This window comes from Lacerta agilis, chromosome 3 (assembly GCF_009819535.1).
Source record: "Lacerta agilis isolate rLacAgi1 chromosome 3, rLacAgi1.pri, whole genome shotgun sequence".
In the NCBI taxonomy this organism is placed as follows: domain Eukaryota; kingdom Metazoa; phylum Chordata; class Lepidosauria; order Squamata; family Lacertidae; genus Lacerta; species Lacerta agilis.
This window is the reverse complement of record NC_046314.1, coordinates 2260727-2277568: the sequence shown is the minus strand read 5'-3', so window position 1 is coordinate 2277568 and position 16842 is coordinate 2260727. Positions and strand designations below refer to the sequence as shown.

Sequence of the window (16842 nt, the reverse complement as noted above, 5' to 3'; positions counted from 1 at the left end):
AAAACACCCAGAAATTCATGGGTTGCCAGTTCATTTCTGGGCCCAATTGAAGGTGCTTATGTTAGCATTTTAAGCCCAAATGATTCAGGCCCCAAATATCTGAAGGACCACCCCCTTCCCTACAGAGCCTCTCAGGTGTTCAGATCAGCACTGCTGTCCACAGAAACTTGGGGTGGTGGCCCAGAAGAACGCATTATCTGTGGTAGGTCCTAGTTTGTAGAACTCTCTCCTCAAAGCTGTGTCTGGCAACTTCATCATATAGTTTTCAGTGAATGCTGAAGGCACACATCTTTACCTTGGCCTTTGACACCTGATGAATATCTTCTTAGAGTTTCACCCTAAATCACCCTATTTTTGTGATTCTGGAGCCAGGTTCAGCACAAGTAGATTGCTTTAAACTATTTTTAACGTATTTTAAATTAATGTATCCAACCCTGAGACCCTAGTAGTAGTTGTAGCAGGAGTAATAATCTTTCTGCTGACTGGTTCAGTTTCTCATCCTCAACTATGATTTGCTGTGCAGATGATTTGTAATGTGCTAAAATTTTGATCAGACAACTACCATAAAATATCTTATTTCCCAGCTGTTAAGAAAAACTGCCCCAAAGAACAGTATGTAAGTTTTCTGCAAATCTAAATATGATGCACAATAGAGATATGCACAATATAGTTACTTTATGTACATACATTACAGCTCAGCATGCAATGGGAGGGGCTGTTGATATGGGGAACCTCACAGGTACACCTCAGCACACACAGATATGGGTTTGGAGTGGAACTGGATTCTTTTTGTAAGAATGTGATGCTTCATGTATAAGGGAGGCACACCTGACCTTGCCTTATGAGTTTGGGGTCCATATTTGGACATTTATTCTTTTATTCGCCATTAAACTACTAATGTAACAAGTTAGCAACATACTGCACAATGGATGTCTTGGAGCAATTATATGATAAAACTTAGAGGTATCTGTAATCCTCTGCTAAGAATAACAATGCTAAAAATAAGACATTTCAAACCAGAAAATTATTAGAAAAATACCTTGCTAATGTAGTCAAAATACCTAAGCATACTGAACTGCTAAGAAACAATAAGCACCTGAACAAGGAGAGTATTGTCCGTGTACCCACTGAGTATTCTGTATGAGTTGAAGAACTTAAACCTTTGTTAAGCGTGATTCTATCCACAAATATTTACCTTAGAGAGCAGCTTGTCAAATAAGCTATCCATTATGGCTACGAGCTTTGCTGAAATTTCAGCTATGTGGTCATGATAATCCTGAAAAGAATATAATATTTATTATTTATATTTATGCAAGAGTCCATCCTAAAGAGCCTATCCAGAAGGCGTGAAGAAAAACAAAGACGACTACGATGCATTTGCCGCCACCACTACCTTTTTAATCAGTAATACTTACTTGTAAGGTGCCCACAGATGCTGGCTGACCAATTAGTCTATTCTACATTTGTCCTCACTACCAACACCTGTGGCAGTTGGGAGTTTTGGGAAAAGTCAAGAGATTTCCCTGACTTGTGCAACAGTATGAAGGTGAGGAAAAGCTATTTCTTCCCTTCTGCATGGAAGAAATTACATCTCTCTCAAGCCCATTACAGTTTCTTATCTTATCCAAATCTCCATGCAAATGAAACAAGACTTTGTCTTCCTCAATCCTTCTAGATCAGTGGTTCCCAATTAGCTAATTACTGAGGACCTCCTATTTTTCCAAAGCCAACCCACAGACCCCTACTTAGGATTTTTTTTGATAACTCTGTGGTACGTTACCTGTGCAAAGCAATTATTTGAGGGAAATGTGAGGTAGCCTAGGGGATTTTAGCTTCACTAAAGGATTTTAGGTATACTAAAAAAAACAACAGAACATAAAATTTGTGATATTACGAAAAATTGCCTATCACCAGACAGGAGAAACGTGTCCCCACTACAACTGAATTTTTAAAAAGCAATTGTGTCCCTAACTTGCAAGTGTTCTATATGCAGAAGGCTTTTTATATGAGAGAGTATTCAAACATGCTATTCCTTACTTCTAATCTGAGATGGTACATCTTAGCAAAATTTTGCAGCATTCTGCTAAGAGATCTTGCACCTTCAAAACATAGGTGAAGGCTTGGACAGGGCTTGATAAGGTATTGGGGAAGATTGAGTGGAAAACAGCTGGAATGTTGTAATGTTAGTAGTAGTAGTAGTAGTAGTAGTAGTAGTAATTTATTGCTGTTATTTAGTCCACCTGTGCCCAACTTTCATCCCTGGCTGATTAGTGAGTTAAGTACAGTACTTACTTGGAGTGAGGTTTGTATTCTTGCTGATTACCCAATAGGAACAATCAACTTTTCAATTTATTAGGATTCTGCCATACATCTGTTTTCTCCCCCCCCCCCCAATATAGCTACATAGCTTCCCACAGAAAACAAGAAAATAGCATCCACACAGGCTGCCTTTCGCACTAAATAGGCCTGGGTGATGTACTGACATTGCCCAGGACTGGTTGGAGGTACAGACTGTGATGGCTGCTTCACTCAGCGGTATATCACAAGTGAAACCACCACTGCTCTTGGCTCCCTCCAGCTGGCGCTGGCAGCAGAGGGACTCAGGAGCTGCAGCAGTTTCACCAGTGATATACCACTGAGTGAAGCCACCATCCCACTCTGCCCTCACACCGACAGAGGGAGAAACAAGTTGCATTGGCAAGGCACCATACAGTTTATTCCTCCCTCCACTTTGTTAAACTGCTCGGCGGCAGAGCCTGCGGCTGCCCGTGCCTCAGCCAAGCAGTTTTACGGAGCCTCTGATTTGCCCCGGGCTTGCATGAGCCAGTGGCAGAGTGGTGGCTCAATGAAACTGCTCCACTGAAGGGTGCACCATTGCCGCTCTCCTCAGCCGTGCAGTTAATGGAGCCTCCAGCCCACCTCAGGCTCATTCAGCTGGGGGACGAGAGGCCTCTTCCACCCCCCAGCTGAGCATTTCAGCAAAGCCCCAATGCTCCTCGGCTCGCACATGAGCCCAAGAGACATTGGCACTCACTGTGTAGGGGTGGGCCATGTATCTCAGCTGCTTCTTACTTCCCTAAGGTGGGGAGAAGCAGCCGAGATAAATTCCAGTCATAGTAATATATCAGCATCTACATTTAGCTACTGATATATCATGATGTTGAAAAGAAAGTATCGCCCAGCTGTAGCACTAAACTAAATCATCAGAGGTTGAGCTGCTGTGATAACCATAGTGGCAATTTGCTTAGCTATTTCCCCTGTTGGACTTCCAAGATGACACATGAATCCCAAACTCTTAAGGCAAGATTAACTGAAAACCGTACTACAAGTAGTGGAAGAGTCCTCTAAACTTGATAGTTGTTGAAATCAATTAGAAGTTCTTTTCAGTGAAAAAGTAGAGAGCAAGGGGGAAGGGATCCCTTGCATTTTTTTAATGATAAGCATGTGAGCTGTTTGCACTCTCTTACCCCCTCCCCTCCAGTGTCAGAGGTTTTTGCCCAATCCCAGTTCTTGCCATCCAACAACTCTTTCACACGTTTTTCCCCTACCAGCAAGCAGAGGCTGGATGACCCATGGAAGGCTTTCACTGTGCAATTAACAAGATAAGCAAGTCCCTGGCAGGGGATGGTGCTGCCGACCCCCTGGGTGTGTTCCGCGGACCCCCAGGGGTCCCCAGCCCCTAATTGCGAACCACTGTTCTAGATGCTTAAAAGACAGTTTTTTCTCTCATGTACAATGGAGTATGGAAGATGGGAGTTTAGAGAAAGGAAACAGGAGAGGAGGGACTGCAGCACAAAGGGAATCTGTTGGCAGTTGCTGGAATTGATATTATGGATGTGAGCTTATTCAGAAGAAAAGGGAAAAGTTTATGAGATCTATAGCATATATTCCCAGCACTGTCAATGAACAAAGGCAGATGAGCAAATGGACTGAGGTTATTACTATGCAACCATAGTAATGCACACATCTAGGTTGGAACCACCAAAACGACTGCCCACGCAGGGAATGTAAAATGCATGCAAGTTTTTCTTACCGAATAACAACAACAACAACAACAACAATAATAGTAACAAGGTATTTCAATCCAGAAAATCATTAGAAAAATACCTTGGTAATGTGGTCAAAATGCCTAAGCATGCTGAACTGTTTGGGTTGCAGGCGAGCTTCAAAGTGAGCCCTGATAACAGGAATGTACTGCACTATGAGCTGTAGGCAGCGTGATGAGAGGGCTGTGAAGACAGAAGAAAACAGAACAAAACAACACAGAAGAGGTATTACTATACTATGAGATCTTTTCCTATGCAAACTGCAATAAAGAAAATATGCACAGCATTCTGCATGAGGAAATACTACTTTTGTTTTAGAAATTCAACAACAGCATGTTCCTAAGGCTTACTGTGCCAGTACACAAAAGTTAATCAGAAGGCAGCTCTTTTTCATAAAGTAAAATTTAAAATATCTATTACCTGCTAGCTCCTTCACATACTGCCCATAAAAGAATTCACAATACAACCACATTACAATCACGAAAATATGTCCTGGAAAAGCTGCTTACTCAAAGTTTCTTTAGAAAATTGAAAAGGGCATTTACATGACCACAGAAAGTTTAAGCCAAATCCATACCTAAATTTTTTGTAGTTATTGTTTTCAAGCCGACCACTTGCAGGGCACCTGCTCCAAGCACTAGTTGACAACTTCTTGAGTTGAAATACTGAGAAAGAGAGGGAGGGAAACAGTAACACAGCAGCTGATGGGAACTGGGAGTCCTGTTGTAGTTATCTTATGATCTTATAGACAAATTCATGGAAGATAAGGCTACCCACAGCTACAAGTTATGATGGCTGTACACCATCTCAACATCCATGCCTCTAAACACCAGTTGCTGGGGGGAAAGTGGGAGAGGAGAGGACATGGGGAAAAACAGGTTGCTGCTTGACTGGAAAGTGCTTTAGTCTGGCCCAGCTGGACTATGTCCCCCCAGAGCCTCTGGAGAGGCTTCTATGAGTGTGGAGGAGAGATGTGAGCTTGAAAAGCCTCTTTCCCTCAACTGCCTCCTGTTGCTCTAACATTCTTAGTGCAGATTCTGTATTGTGCAGGGTGGGTGGGTGTGGACTAGATGAACTCTGGGATCCCTTCCAACATTTATGATTCTCGCTTCCTTATGGAAAGCTAAGACAACATTTACCAAGTTCTTAGTTTTACTGAGACACACAATGCCACAGCATTTATTTTATTCCAACCAGATACTTGCAGAAATCAGTACCTTAGTGCTAAAAAAAGAAACAAGCAACTCTTCCAAGAAACTGAAAATACTGGCCTTTATCATCAGCACTAGAAGGGACGCGGGTGGCACTGTGGTCTAAACCACAGAGCCTAGGGCTTGGCGATCACAAGGTTGGCGGTTGGAATCTTCGCAACGGGGTGAGCTCCCGTTGCTCGGTCCCAGTTCCTGCCAACCTAGCAGTTTGAAAGCACGTCAAAGTGCAAGTAGATAAATAGGTACCGCTCTGGCGGGAAGGTAAACGGCATTTCTGTGCGCTGCTCTGGTTTGCCAGAGGAGGCTTAGTCATGCTGGCCACATGACCTGGAAGCTGTCTGTGGACAAATGCCGGCTCCCTCGGCCAATAAAGTGAGATGAGTGCCGCAACCCCAGAGTCGTCTGCAACTGGACCTAACGGTCAGGGGTCCCTTTACCTTTATCATCAGCATTAAGTCAAATGGCCTTTCAAAGCACAAGGCAAAGCCTTTGAATTTGTTCAATTATAGATTAAGTTATTCTTTGTTTTTACTAATTTGTGGTTTACTCTCAGTGTCTAAAGCTGATCCAGCTGGCCGTGAGCTGGGAGGAGCACAAAAATTAATAATGACATTCAACAGGATGGAGGGAAGGCATAAGGCTTAAATATCAAAGTCAACACCAGGAGTTGCTTTGCACCCCACAAGGTGAAAAAAATGAACAGAAAGCTCTCTTACAAACTTTTGTGTGCATGGGAAAGAGTTCAAAGTCCTACACAAGTTTTCTGATGTTAACAGTTAAGCTATTTCCCCCCACATTTTCCTTGACCATACCTATTTATATTCATAAAGCCATTACATAAAAATATATTTTAAAAAGCAAGGTACATCCCCTGCATTTTACGAAAGATCTGAGGGAGCTGTACCTTTAGTAAATCAGATAGACGAGTAAGCATGTCAGTAGCTATTGAGGGGATGCTATCCACACATTGGCAATATTCAAGGATGATTCTAATTAACAACAACACTGTCCTGCAAGACAAAGAATCAAACATGCACACTCAGACCATGTGACAGACTGCAAGTCATCAAAACATCTTTAAAAACACACTTCAACCTTTTCCTTCTCTTCTTTTGCTATTAGCCAACACCATTGCCTGCCAATTTCTACTGTGGCTCCCGAATGTTACTTTCCAGGTGAGTTCAGCTCATATGCCATTGAATTAAATGGGGAAATTCTCACTGACTTCAGTAGAGTTAGCTTATGGTCAGTGAAAGAGATGGTACACTTTAGGGAAAGTCACAAATACCAACTACCAATGTGTTTTCGACAGAGTAGGAAGGTGCAATTTTTTTGCAGCAGAAGGGTAAAAGATCCGAAGTTATTTCAACAAAGTATACTGCTGTGACTACATACACACACACACAGACACACACAGACACACACACGCAGGGAGTGCTCAGCAATTCTAAGAAGCCAACAACAACCTATCCAAAATGGACAAAGCACTCCTCTGTGACCTCTAGAACCATCCTGCCAAATTTGGTTAAGATATCTTAAGCGACAACTGAATGTATAAGTGTTTAGATAGACAAACAAAATTTCAAAATATACAGTAGATTGGTGGAGTGGTTAACATGTCGGACTAGGAACTGGGAGAGCAGGGTTAATGAACCACTATTCAATTTTAGAGAAATCATATAAATATATTTTTTCTTCTTTTAAATATTCCTACTCTTACTTAATTATTACTATCCCAACATTGGGGTCAGAGCAGCAGCATCAATTAGATGAAAAAGGTTTTTTAAAAAAAAATCTTATTTTTGAATCTTTCTTTTTACTAGCATTTTCAGAGCACACAGCAGCGACTTAAAACAGCAATGCTGGTGTGGTATGTACCATATAATATCTCTGGCTACTGATTTTGGAGGAACCCAAATTATCACATGATAAGGTCAAAAGAAAACAAACATTTGACTGAAATTTGCTGAGGATTTTAAAAAGGAGACTTACTCTGGAGTTCTCCTCAACTTTCACAAAAACTAATAAATATTTTAATACTCAAAAGTGAACTTGCCATGATGGGGAACACACATGTCTTACCCAACTACAGCATATTTTTGTCCATCAACAACAAGGAAGTCAGTTGGCTTTCTTTCTTCAGGTGCTAAAACAATTGAACAAAAAAGGAGGGGGGAATCTAAAATTAAAAACAACACAAATAACACTGCAACTGTCTCTTTAAAAAAAGGGCTGGGGATGAATATTACTCTGTACTTTACTCCTCCATTTCCATGCAGTCTGTGAACCAGAGGGACTAGCTTAGTCCCCCATGTTCCTGGTAAATTAGACACACGCCTCTGTGCTCCATTCCTCCTTCCTCCGCCTTCTTTCTCCTCCTCTCAGTCCTCCTTGGACCTTACTTCCTGGACCTCTTTCTTCTTTTGCCCACTCTAGCCAAGCCGCTCGGAGGGCTGCACTCCTTGCATGGGCAGCCTTCTCCAGGAGGGACCTGAGGGAGTGTCCTCCTGGGGCCGGGTTGGTGGCACAGCCTCGCAGAGTGGCAGCGCTTGCTCAGATGCAGCGGGAAGCAGGTTCTTCAACCAAGTCCCTCTATGTACTTTATAATGCAAAGGCACAAGGCATGCTCTTAGAAAGTATGGACAGGGGCTCGGTTGAAGAACCCGCTTCCCTCCATGTCTGAGCATGCACTGCCCACGCAACTTGTGGAACACAGGATTCCCTCACAAACATTGGGGAGTCCATGTTCCCTTCAGGCACCTGCTGCTTTCAACTATCCACACCAGCAAAAACAGGGAATTGGGGGGACGGGACCCTTAATTTCCAGCCACTTCTGTTGGACTGAAGTCCCAGCGACCCCTTTCTCCCAAACCTACTCAGGAGGGTGAAACAGCCAAGTCTGAAGGGATAAGTAGGGGGAGGGAGAACACAGCAGCCTTGGATGGTGGAGAAAGTTGCAGGGAAGCCAAAAAAGTGGGTGGTCTGGGTGGGTGGGGGGAGAGGGAGAGAGAGAGGGAGAGGGAGAGAGAGAGAGAGAATATGTGGCTGTATGGGGCAGTCCAGAGTGGAAGGGGTTACTAGGATTTCTCCTCTTAGACCTCGCCTTCTCCTCCCTCTCCAGCCACTCCAAAGTCTTTCCCCCTCCTTTTTTTGAGGAGGGGGAATGTCACCTTGATCCCTAAGCTAGCCATGGCTTTGGGAAGGTGGTGCCAGGGCTCTGAGAGGATCAAGGAGCCTTCTCAGAACATTGGACTCAGGCCTGCTGCACATTGGGAGGTCCCATCACATGCACAGCCCCCTGCTGTGGAGGTGCCCCCCCGTCGCGACTGTGGAGAGGGCCCCCACAGTGACGGAGAGTTAGGGAGCCCTAACTGTTCCCTACAAAAAATGTCACGTCACAGCACTGGTCCTGGGCTTTGTCATGAGGCAGCAACAGCATTCAGTTTGAACCCACCCCTACTGCCCCAAATCAAAATCCCTGCATCACACACAGTAGATGACAGGACGCATGATTTGTTCAGCTGCCTTTCTTTATTGCTTGTGCAGGCTACACTGAAAAAAATAAAAACTTACTGTATTGTGGCAGACCAACCACAGAGAACAAATTTTCTAACTTCAAAGCAAAGTATTATTTCAATGCCATTTGGAAAACCAACGAAGAATGGGATGAGGGGAGAAGAGGGCCTTGAGAATGGCTGAATGCTAGAAATAACCAGCTCAGTGTGGTTGGAGCTACCACAAGGAAATGTTTAGTGGTCATGATGCAAAAAGCGGTTGCCCAATTCCACTCACCTCAGGATCCATTATATCAGCAAGTATAATAGAGCTTTGAAGATAAGATCAGACTTGATCCCCAAAGATCCCATTGTTCTGTCAGGTAAGGTAAATGGGATATGAGCTGGGACAGTTCAGAGAAGCTAGATTGCCCCAGATACTTAACAAATAGGCTTTCTCCCATCCCAATAAAGTATCCCTTTACTCTGTCACTTCTGGGGTGGGAGTAAAGTGCCACATGAAGGGGAACTCTTTCAGAGTGCACACAAGTACACATCTGGAGGCGGCTGGAGGATGGATGGTGGCTAACGGATTGAGGCTGAATCCTGATAAGATATAAGTATTGTTTCTGGGGGAGGGAAAGCAAGCAGGTGTGGCAGACTCCTTGGTCCTGAATGGAGTAACTGTGCCCCTAAAGGACCCTGTGCACAGCCTGGGAGTCATTTTGGGCTCACAGATGCCCAAGGCTAATTCTGTCTACCAGCTCCATCTGGTACGCCGGCTTAGACCCTAACTGCCTGTGCACTGTCTCACCAGAAAGGTACGTGTCCTGGTTCTCTCCTGCTAGGACTACTGCAACGTGCTCTATGTAGGGCTACCGTTGAAGGTGACTCAGAAACTATAACTAATCCAGAATGTGTCAGCTAGACTGGTGACTGGAAGCAGCCACCAGGACCATATAACACCAGTCCTGAAAGAGCTACATTGGCTCCCAGTAAGTTTCTGATCACAAGGGTCATCACCAACACTCTGAAGCCCTAAACTGCCTTGGCCCTGTATACCTGAAAGCGCGTCTCCACCCCCATTGTCCAGCACCAAGGGCCTTCTGGCGGTTTCCTCACTGTGAAAAGTGACACCACAAGGAACCAGGCAGAGGGCCTTCTTGGTAGTGGTGCCCACGCTGTGGAATACCCTCCCATCAAGGAGATGAGTAACTACCGTATTTTTTGCTCCATAAGACACACTTGTTTCCTCCTAAAAATTAAGGGGAAATGTCTGTGCGTCTTATGGAGCGAATGGTGGTCCCTGGAGCCGAATTGCCCAGGGGCCAAAAGCAGATAGTGCTTTTTATTTTACAAAGAAAAAAGGGGGTGTTGAAAGGACCCCGCTCAGCAGCTGATCAGCAAGAGATTGGGAGAGAGATAAGAGTCCTGGCTCCCTTTCAGCCCCACCCTCCATTGTTGAATGTGCTGCAGAGCGAGGTTGTTTGTTTCCCCAGCAACATGTGACTGGCTGATTAGATTATCTGTCTAGAAATTGTAGAAACGGCTCCCTTTCCTTCAGAAGCTGCAGAAATGTGAGTTGAACCCCATAAAAAATGGGGCTTTTCCTCTTTGCTTTTCTCCCTTTGCAAAAAAGCTGCAAAACTTTTAGCTGATCCTCAAAAAAACAAAACAAAAAACCCAGGGCTTTTCCCTTTGCAAAAAAGCTACAAAACTTTGAGCTGATCCTTAAAAAAACAGGGCTTTTAGAGGAGGAAAACCAGGGAAAATGTTTTTCCCTTGTTTCCTCCTCTAAAAACGAGGTGCGCCCTATGGTCCTGTGCGCCCTATGGAGCGAAAAATGTGGTATATAACTTTTAGGAAGGCAGCCTTGTATAGGGAAGCTTTTTAATGTTTAATATTTTGTTATGTTTTTATACATGTTGGCGGCCATCCAGAGTGGCTGGGGCAACCCAGTTGGGTGAGCAAAGTACAAATTAATTAATTAATTACTACTACTACTACTACTACTACTACTACTACTACAGTCCTCAGATGACCTTGCAATATATACATTATGAAAATACGCATTTTGTTAGTATTTTATGTTGTCTCAGTGAGAACACATCCAACTGAGAAAAACTGACATTCGGGATTTATTACATGGATAATTCTGAGAAAATGAAGGTCTTTTGGTTTGGAAAACCAAATCCTGTTTCAGATAGCTTATTTTGGTTCAGAACTTTGGAGTGGCACTTTGCTTCCATTTGGATCAAAGTGGAACCTTGCTTTGGTTTGTTTTCTGAAGCTTTGGATGTCTTCAACACTGATAAAGCACAGGAAAAAGGAAGAAATAGAAGAAAGTGGTAGTGTTGGTAAAGGGAATTCCTGTCCCATGGACTGGCAGGCAGTGCTTTCCTGACCATTGAGCAGGCTGCAAGTGGGCTGACATGTGAGCTCCAGTCTCACGGCCGTATGAAGGTTTATTCTGTTTTGGGCCTCTCCAGCTGCTGCCATTAAGCAAGCCAGGATAGATTCTAGGGTGGAAGAATCTCCTTCCTTGTCCTGAACCTTGCCTTGAGATGGGAGGGAAGGAGCAAGAGGCTGCAATCAGCGGTCCAGTGCAGGAGTGGGTGGCTGGGACAGCCCTGAGGAGACAGCCCTGCAAGCCTTCCCAACCCCCACCCTTTGGCCTTTTGGCCTTTCCTTTCCTTTCCCTACTGGACATGGAGAGAAAAAGTGGGTGCAAATCTCTTCTGCCCAGGGGCAGCACTGCTATAAATACACCTTCTCGTGTCCTGGACTTTTATTTAATGAGCCCATACTCTCTGTGTGTGTGTTTAAAGGGATGCCCTAACTTCCTGTGGCTTTGGGGGGATTATACATGAACATGACATGCAATGTACAGGTGTCCCAACTGACTTCCCAGCAAACTGTAAGAAGGATAGGTACACAAAAAATTCTTTTAAAAGTCTTCACACTACATGTACATCACTTGCAACACTTGTGACTTGAGGATGGCATTGAGATGACAAATTTAAGTACACTTCAAAATGAAAAAAAAGGCGATGTGCCAATTCAGGGTAAGAAAAAGCCTGATTCAGACCTATTATCTTTAATTTGGTTGAACATCTTCAGTTGGCTACTGTGCTTCAAAGTAAATTAACCCTTTAAAAATGGCCTACTCCTCCAGAAACAGAAAAACTAACTTTTATTTGCCTGTCAACATTTTGCTGCATCATGTCCACACGGAAATTATTAAAGTAACAAGGAGCCAAGAAACTCACCTCCTGTTTTTTTTTCTGGTAAAGCAATTCTGCCATCTGATATAGAATCCACAAGATCCTGAAACTCTGCCGGAACATCAGCTTGCTTCCAGCGCTCGTTATCTAGCAGGAGGCTATTTATACACATAAAGGAAGGGGGAGTTCAAAAATTAGAACACATTGCCTTGATGAGCTATGTGTCCGTACTGATTTCAAATTTCTTACCAGGATGAAATAATGAAAGAGTCAATTGATTCAAATACTAATCAGTGGCAGGCATACTAAAGACAGCTGTACTGGCAAAAGCCTTAGGGAAATAAATGAGAATGAAAATTCATGAGGCCGTCTGACCATCAAGAGATTTCATTCCAGTGAGGCACATGTGGCCATCTGTAAGATGTGGAAAGGCATTTGTGTGAAGCGAGTTCCCATACAGTTTGGACAACTTCAACTAAACCACCTCTGTAACTGTAACATCAAAACTGGGTAACTTTGTGGGAAGCAGCTCCTCACTTCTCACATGATGCAATGGCCAGAAAGCTCTCACTACTTATGTGTACACTGGGCCTCAGATTAAACTACTGGGTTTTTCTTTTTCTTTGACTGTTTGTTATTGCATTTATATCCCACCTCTAAGGAGCTCAAGGTGACTCTTTTCTCCACCCTCAGTTATCCTCACAATAACCTTGTGGGGGGCAGGTTAGGCTGAGTGTTGGTGACTGGTCCAAGGTGAGCTTCATGAAAGGGGATTTGAACCCTGGTTCCTCAGATCAGATGACACACTTTACCCAAACAATTTAGCCACCCGACTTTGCTCTGAGCTAAGTGAGCAATGTCATATAACTCAGGGAAAAAACCTGATACCAAATATAGGCTGGAATGGGAAGGAGTTATAAGCAACAGAAATGGCACTGTCTCAGAAACTGAGGTCATGGTGGGCTAAACTACCCAACCCTGAGGCAGATAGCTCTTGACGGAGCACATTTCTCCCACCTTTTGCCCTTTCATTATGAAAGGTGGTGCTAGTGGGAAGCTTCAGGAGCTGCTGCATTAAGGAGCCTTGAAGCATACATGTACATCATCATAGAAAGATACCTGAGTTTGGTCTTTCTTTCCTCGTGAAATCTGTTTACAAATCTGTTAGCTTGACTCTGAAGTGCACCACGCAATGACATACTCTTCCTACCACAGATTTGTTCTGTATCCAAGATGAAAGTTTCCATCAGTCGCGAAAGAGCAACAAACTCTGTAGAATTCAATTTCTCCAGGAACCCATCCTAAACGAGAAATGTGATATAACAGCATCTTAACTATTTTCGTTGTTATCCTACCCCATTATAAAGACTGAAAAGGTTATGCAGTAAGGAAAGCACCATCGGCATGGACTATCTGATATCATTATGTCATCAGGTGATTGACAGGTGAGTGGCCTGAACCGCCAACAGTTCCTCACCCTGGGCTATTGTATGAATATCATCTCAAATATAAAGCAAAGCCCTTTCCAACTTTCAGGCTATTTTTAGACATCCGTCCTGTATCACTAAACGTGTTTGACTGTGTTGGGTCCAGATGTAAGGACATGATTACATTAATGACCCTAGCTGGACCTCTCCTGGGATGCAGGTTTATGCATGGAACTTACTTTTGCTCTAGCCATTAGGAACTTGACGGAACGATCGTGGCAAATATCAGAGGCACTGTAAAGTAGGTCCTGGATATTGTTTGCTAATCTACCTAGTTCCAGTTCTGAGAGCTTTATGTCCTCGCCAATCCTGAAAGAAATACAAGGAAGAGTTTGTTGACACATAATTTTCAGCGGAAACAATCCAGTGCCCCACCAGTCTGCTCAAAAAAGGAAACGATTCACATGCAACTATATAGACAATGAGAACTTTGCATTTTGATGTCAATACCAATCTCTGAACTGGTGCAATTTATTTTTTTAAATAAAAGCAACTTTTTTATTGGACACTCTGGAGAGATTATCAACTGGAGCAGAATTGACTTCTCAACTGCCCAATAGATAGCAGCAGCGAGCGAAGCGACAAATAACAAAAAGACCAAAAACAAAAAACCAAGCAACTAATGGCCAATTACTGTTCATGTAAGTCTTTTACACCGTGTTTACAATTATTTACATACCATTCCACTGGAACGCATTTTTGTTTAACATAGTATATACTAACCTGTGTCTTTCCAACATGCTATTTCCAGAGAGGGAAGTATATCGGCAGCTTCCATAGCTGCCACCTGCCATAAACCACCATTGGCAGGATTGGCAGCAGCAGATATGTTCTATGATTATGATAATATTTTATTTTCTTGTTATTTATGCTGTTATAAATGTGCATTTTATATTTTATTTCCTTTAGCCATGTTTTCTTTTTAAACGTTTAAGATCTCTGTTTCGCTTTATTTGCTAGGTTAAATGTGCATCTAGTTTATCTCCTTTGTAATGTTTTATTCTGACATCTTTAAGATAATATTTTAGTTTCCTGTTAATTATGTTGCTTTGAATGCATACTTTATATTTGACTTTCTTCAGTAATGTTTATTCTGGTTTGTTTTATTTAATACTTTAATGTGCTGTAAACTGCTTTGAGATTTTTTCCTAAAAATATGAGGCTGTATAGAAATGAAATGGGGGGGGGGGGAATATTAAAGACCTGCCTTTTGACTTGTTGAGTGGCCCAAGTGTTCTCCAACTAAGGCTGGTCCAAGATGTTACCAAATAGCATGACAGGGAAAGGCTGCTGGTAACCTCACTGTTGTGGCGTCTCTGCCTTGCGCTCTGTATAATATCTACTCTCAAACACAGGAAATTCTATGTCCATATGGTGCATCAGTGAAGCAGAAAAGGAGGACTGAAACCCATTCCTACCTCATACGGGTGTAGGGTCAGGGAGCACAGCTAGGGCCAGAAACAGGGCCAACACATACCAGAGGAAAGTAAAGGTAAAAAAAGAAGAAAGAATCTGCAAAGCTCTTCAGGTGTAATTAACTGCAACTAAAAATATAGGGCATCAAAATTTGGAATACTTATATCGTACTAGATCTGAAATGAAAATGGGAGGGATAATTTATTATCATATTAAAGAGAGTAGTAATAAATTTATATCATCAAATTCAACAGAGAAACCAAGTTAATGGCTGAGGTTGATATTCAACATTGCATGAGCGGACTTCCATCCGCACACCAGGACTTCCCCTTCTTCTCTTCTCCCCTGCACCCTTCCTGCTTCTCAATTCTTCTCTGCAGTGTCCCCATAACACCCTGTTGGGTACAACCCACAGAATGCTATGAAAATGAAAGTGTTAGACTCAAGGGTTGAGAAGACAACATGTGCAGAATATGCATTAAACTTGAAACTGAGTTTTAGGCTCACATTTTTAGAGCTTCTGGGAATGCTTACTTTCAATTTCAAATTCAAAAGCAGTGAATTTGCACTTATTTCGTTAATTTGTTTAGCTGCAGTGGGGACTGAATCCTGCTTTCCCCCCCTTTTTCTTTTTTACTACCTACATGATGTCAATTCCACCTGGTGTAACACTGGACAAAGTCTGTTCCTTGCTAGATGAGGAGTCAGTGGCACATTCTGGCTCAGATACAGAGTCACTGCTGCTGGGTTCACTGTCTGGGGAAAGGTTTCTCTGAGAGGCAGAATAAGCTGCTGCAGGTGGGAGGTCTCCTTCACTGAAGGCATCACTTGTGAACATGCCCTCATGCGTCAGATACACCAGTTCTGTGTCTATGGGATTGTCCTTGGCAGAGTTCTTCTGAGCAGAAGTATCACCCAGTTCCTTGCTCCTCTGGTTCTTGTCTAGAACCAAGAGAACCACTCTTCTGATAACATTTAGTGTTGCCTAAGAGAAAATAAGGGCTGGTTAAAAAAAATCGAGACAGTGCTGAATTCCTTGAAGAATACATCTTTTAGCAAGAATGTTTCTATTTTAAATACTGCAAAATCTGAACACAACAGAATGATTTGTATCCACTCTGTTTACATCATTTATCCTGCCCCATAACACCTTCTGTCACTTGCTAAATTAAATAATCATGGTGGCTCATATGCATTCTGCAAAAAGTGACTGGCAAAATTTTAAAACTAAGGCCAATAAATTTATGCCATTTATGCCATTAGGCCATTTCCCTAAATATTTTTTAAAGGGATAAAACATGAAACATTAATAATGATAGTGTTATCTTTCAGGGCTTGATCTAAGAGGCGGTATCAATTTCAGAGGCAGAAGTTCTAGAATTATCAGCACATACAGAGATTTAATTAATGAAGAAATTAACAAGATTTTCCCAATCTTGAATCTAGTTTTGCTACAATGTAGAGCTAGGGATGGAAGGAAACAGTGATTTCTGTCCCACCCTGTGTTCCTCACAATCAGCAGTGTTTCTTGTTCCACTGCAGTTTAGCTTCTCCTAAAATCTACATTATTCATCTCGCTATCTGCTATGTCTGAAACTAATGTAGTTAATTGTGTAATTAACACCAATAAATTTCAATGACGTCAAAAATGCAGAAAATAATGCAATCATGTAATATTCGCACAGTAAAAAAAGTGAATACGGCTTATATTTGCTTGTATGGTTTCCATTCCTGACCTGAGGAACATGCGACTTGTGGTAATTTCCACTTCTATTTCCAGCTGTACAAATAGATTATAATGCCATACAAGGATACAATTCATTCAGAAGTGTATTGTAAATCTAACAAAGGAGGGTAAAAATTAACATTCAGCTGAAGTAATACCTCTGGGTAACTTATAGGCAGGAGCCTTAAGGCATGATTTCTCAATTTAAAATGTGATTTCCATGAGAGGCCCCAGGATG

General features: G+C 42.6%; 1 protein-coding gene across 1 annotated transcript in view; it reads right to left on the bottom strand.

The window, feature by feature from the left end:
• The window catches only part of VPS54 (VPS54 subunit of GARP complex), a 43900-nt gene that overhangs the window by 3490 nt on the left and 23568 nt on the right, over positions 1–16842 (bottom strand). The window contains 9 exon segments of the mRNA XM_033145608.1: positions 1196–1276; positions 4108–4229; positions 4624–4711; positions 6162–6267; positions 7340–7403; positions 12021–12133; positions 13095–13276; positions 13642–13771; positions 15523–15863. Coding sequence (XP_033001499.1) covers positions 1196–1276; positions 4108–4229; positions 4624–4711; positions 6162–6267; positions 7340–7403; positions 12021–12133; positions 13095–13276; positions 13642–13771; positions 15523–15863 — 1227 coding nt within the window.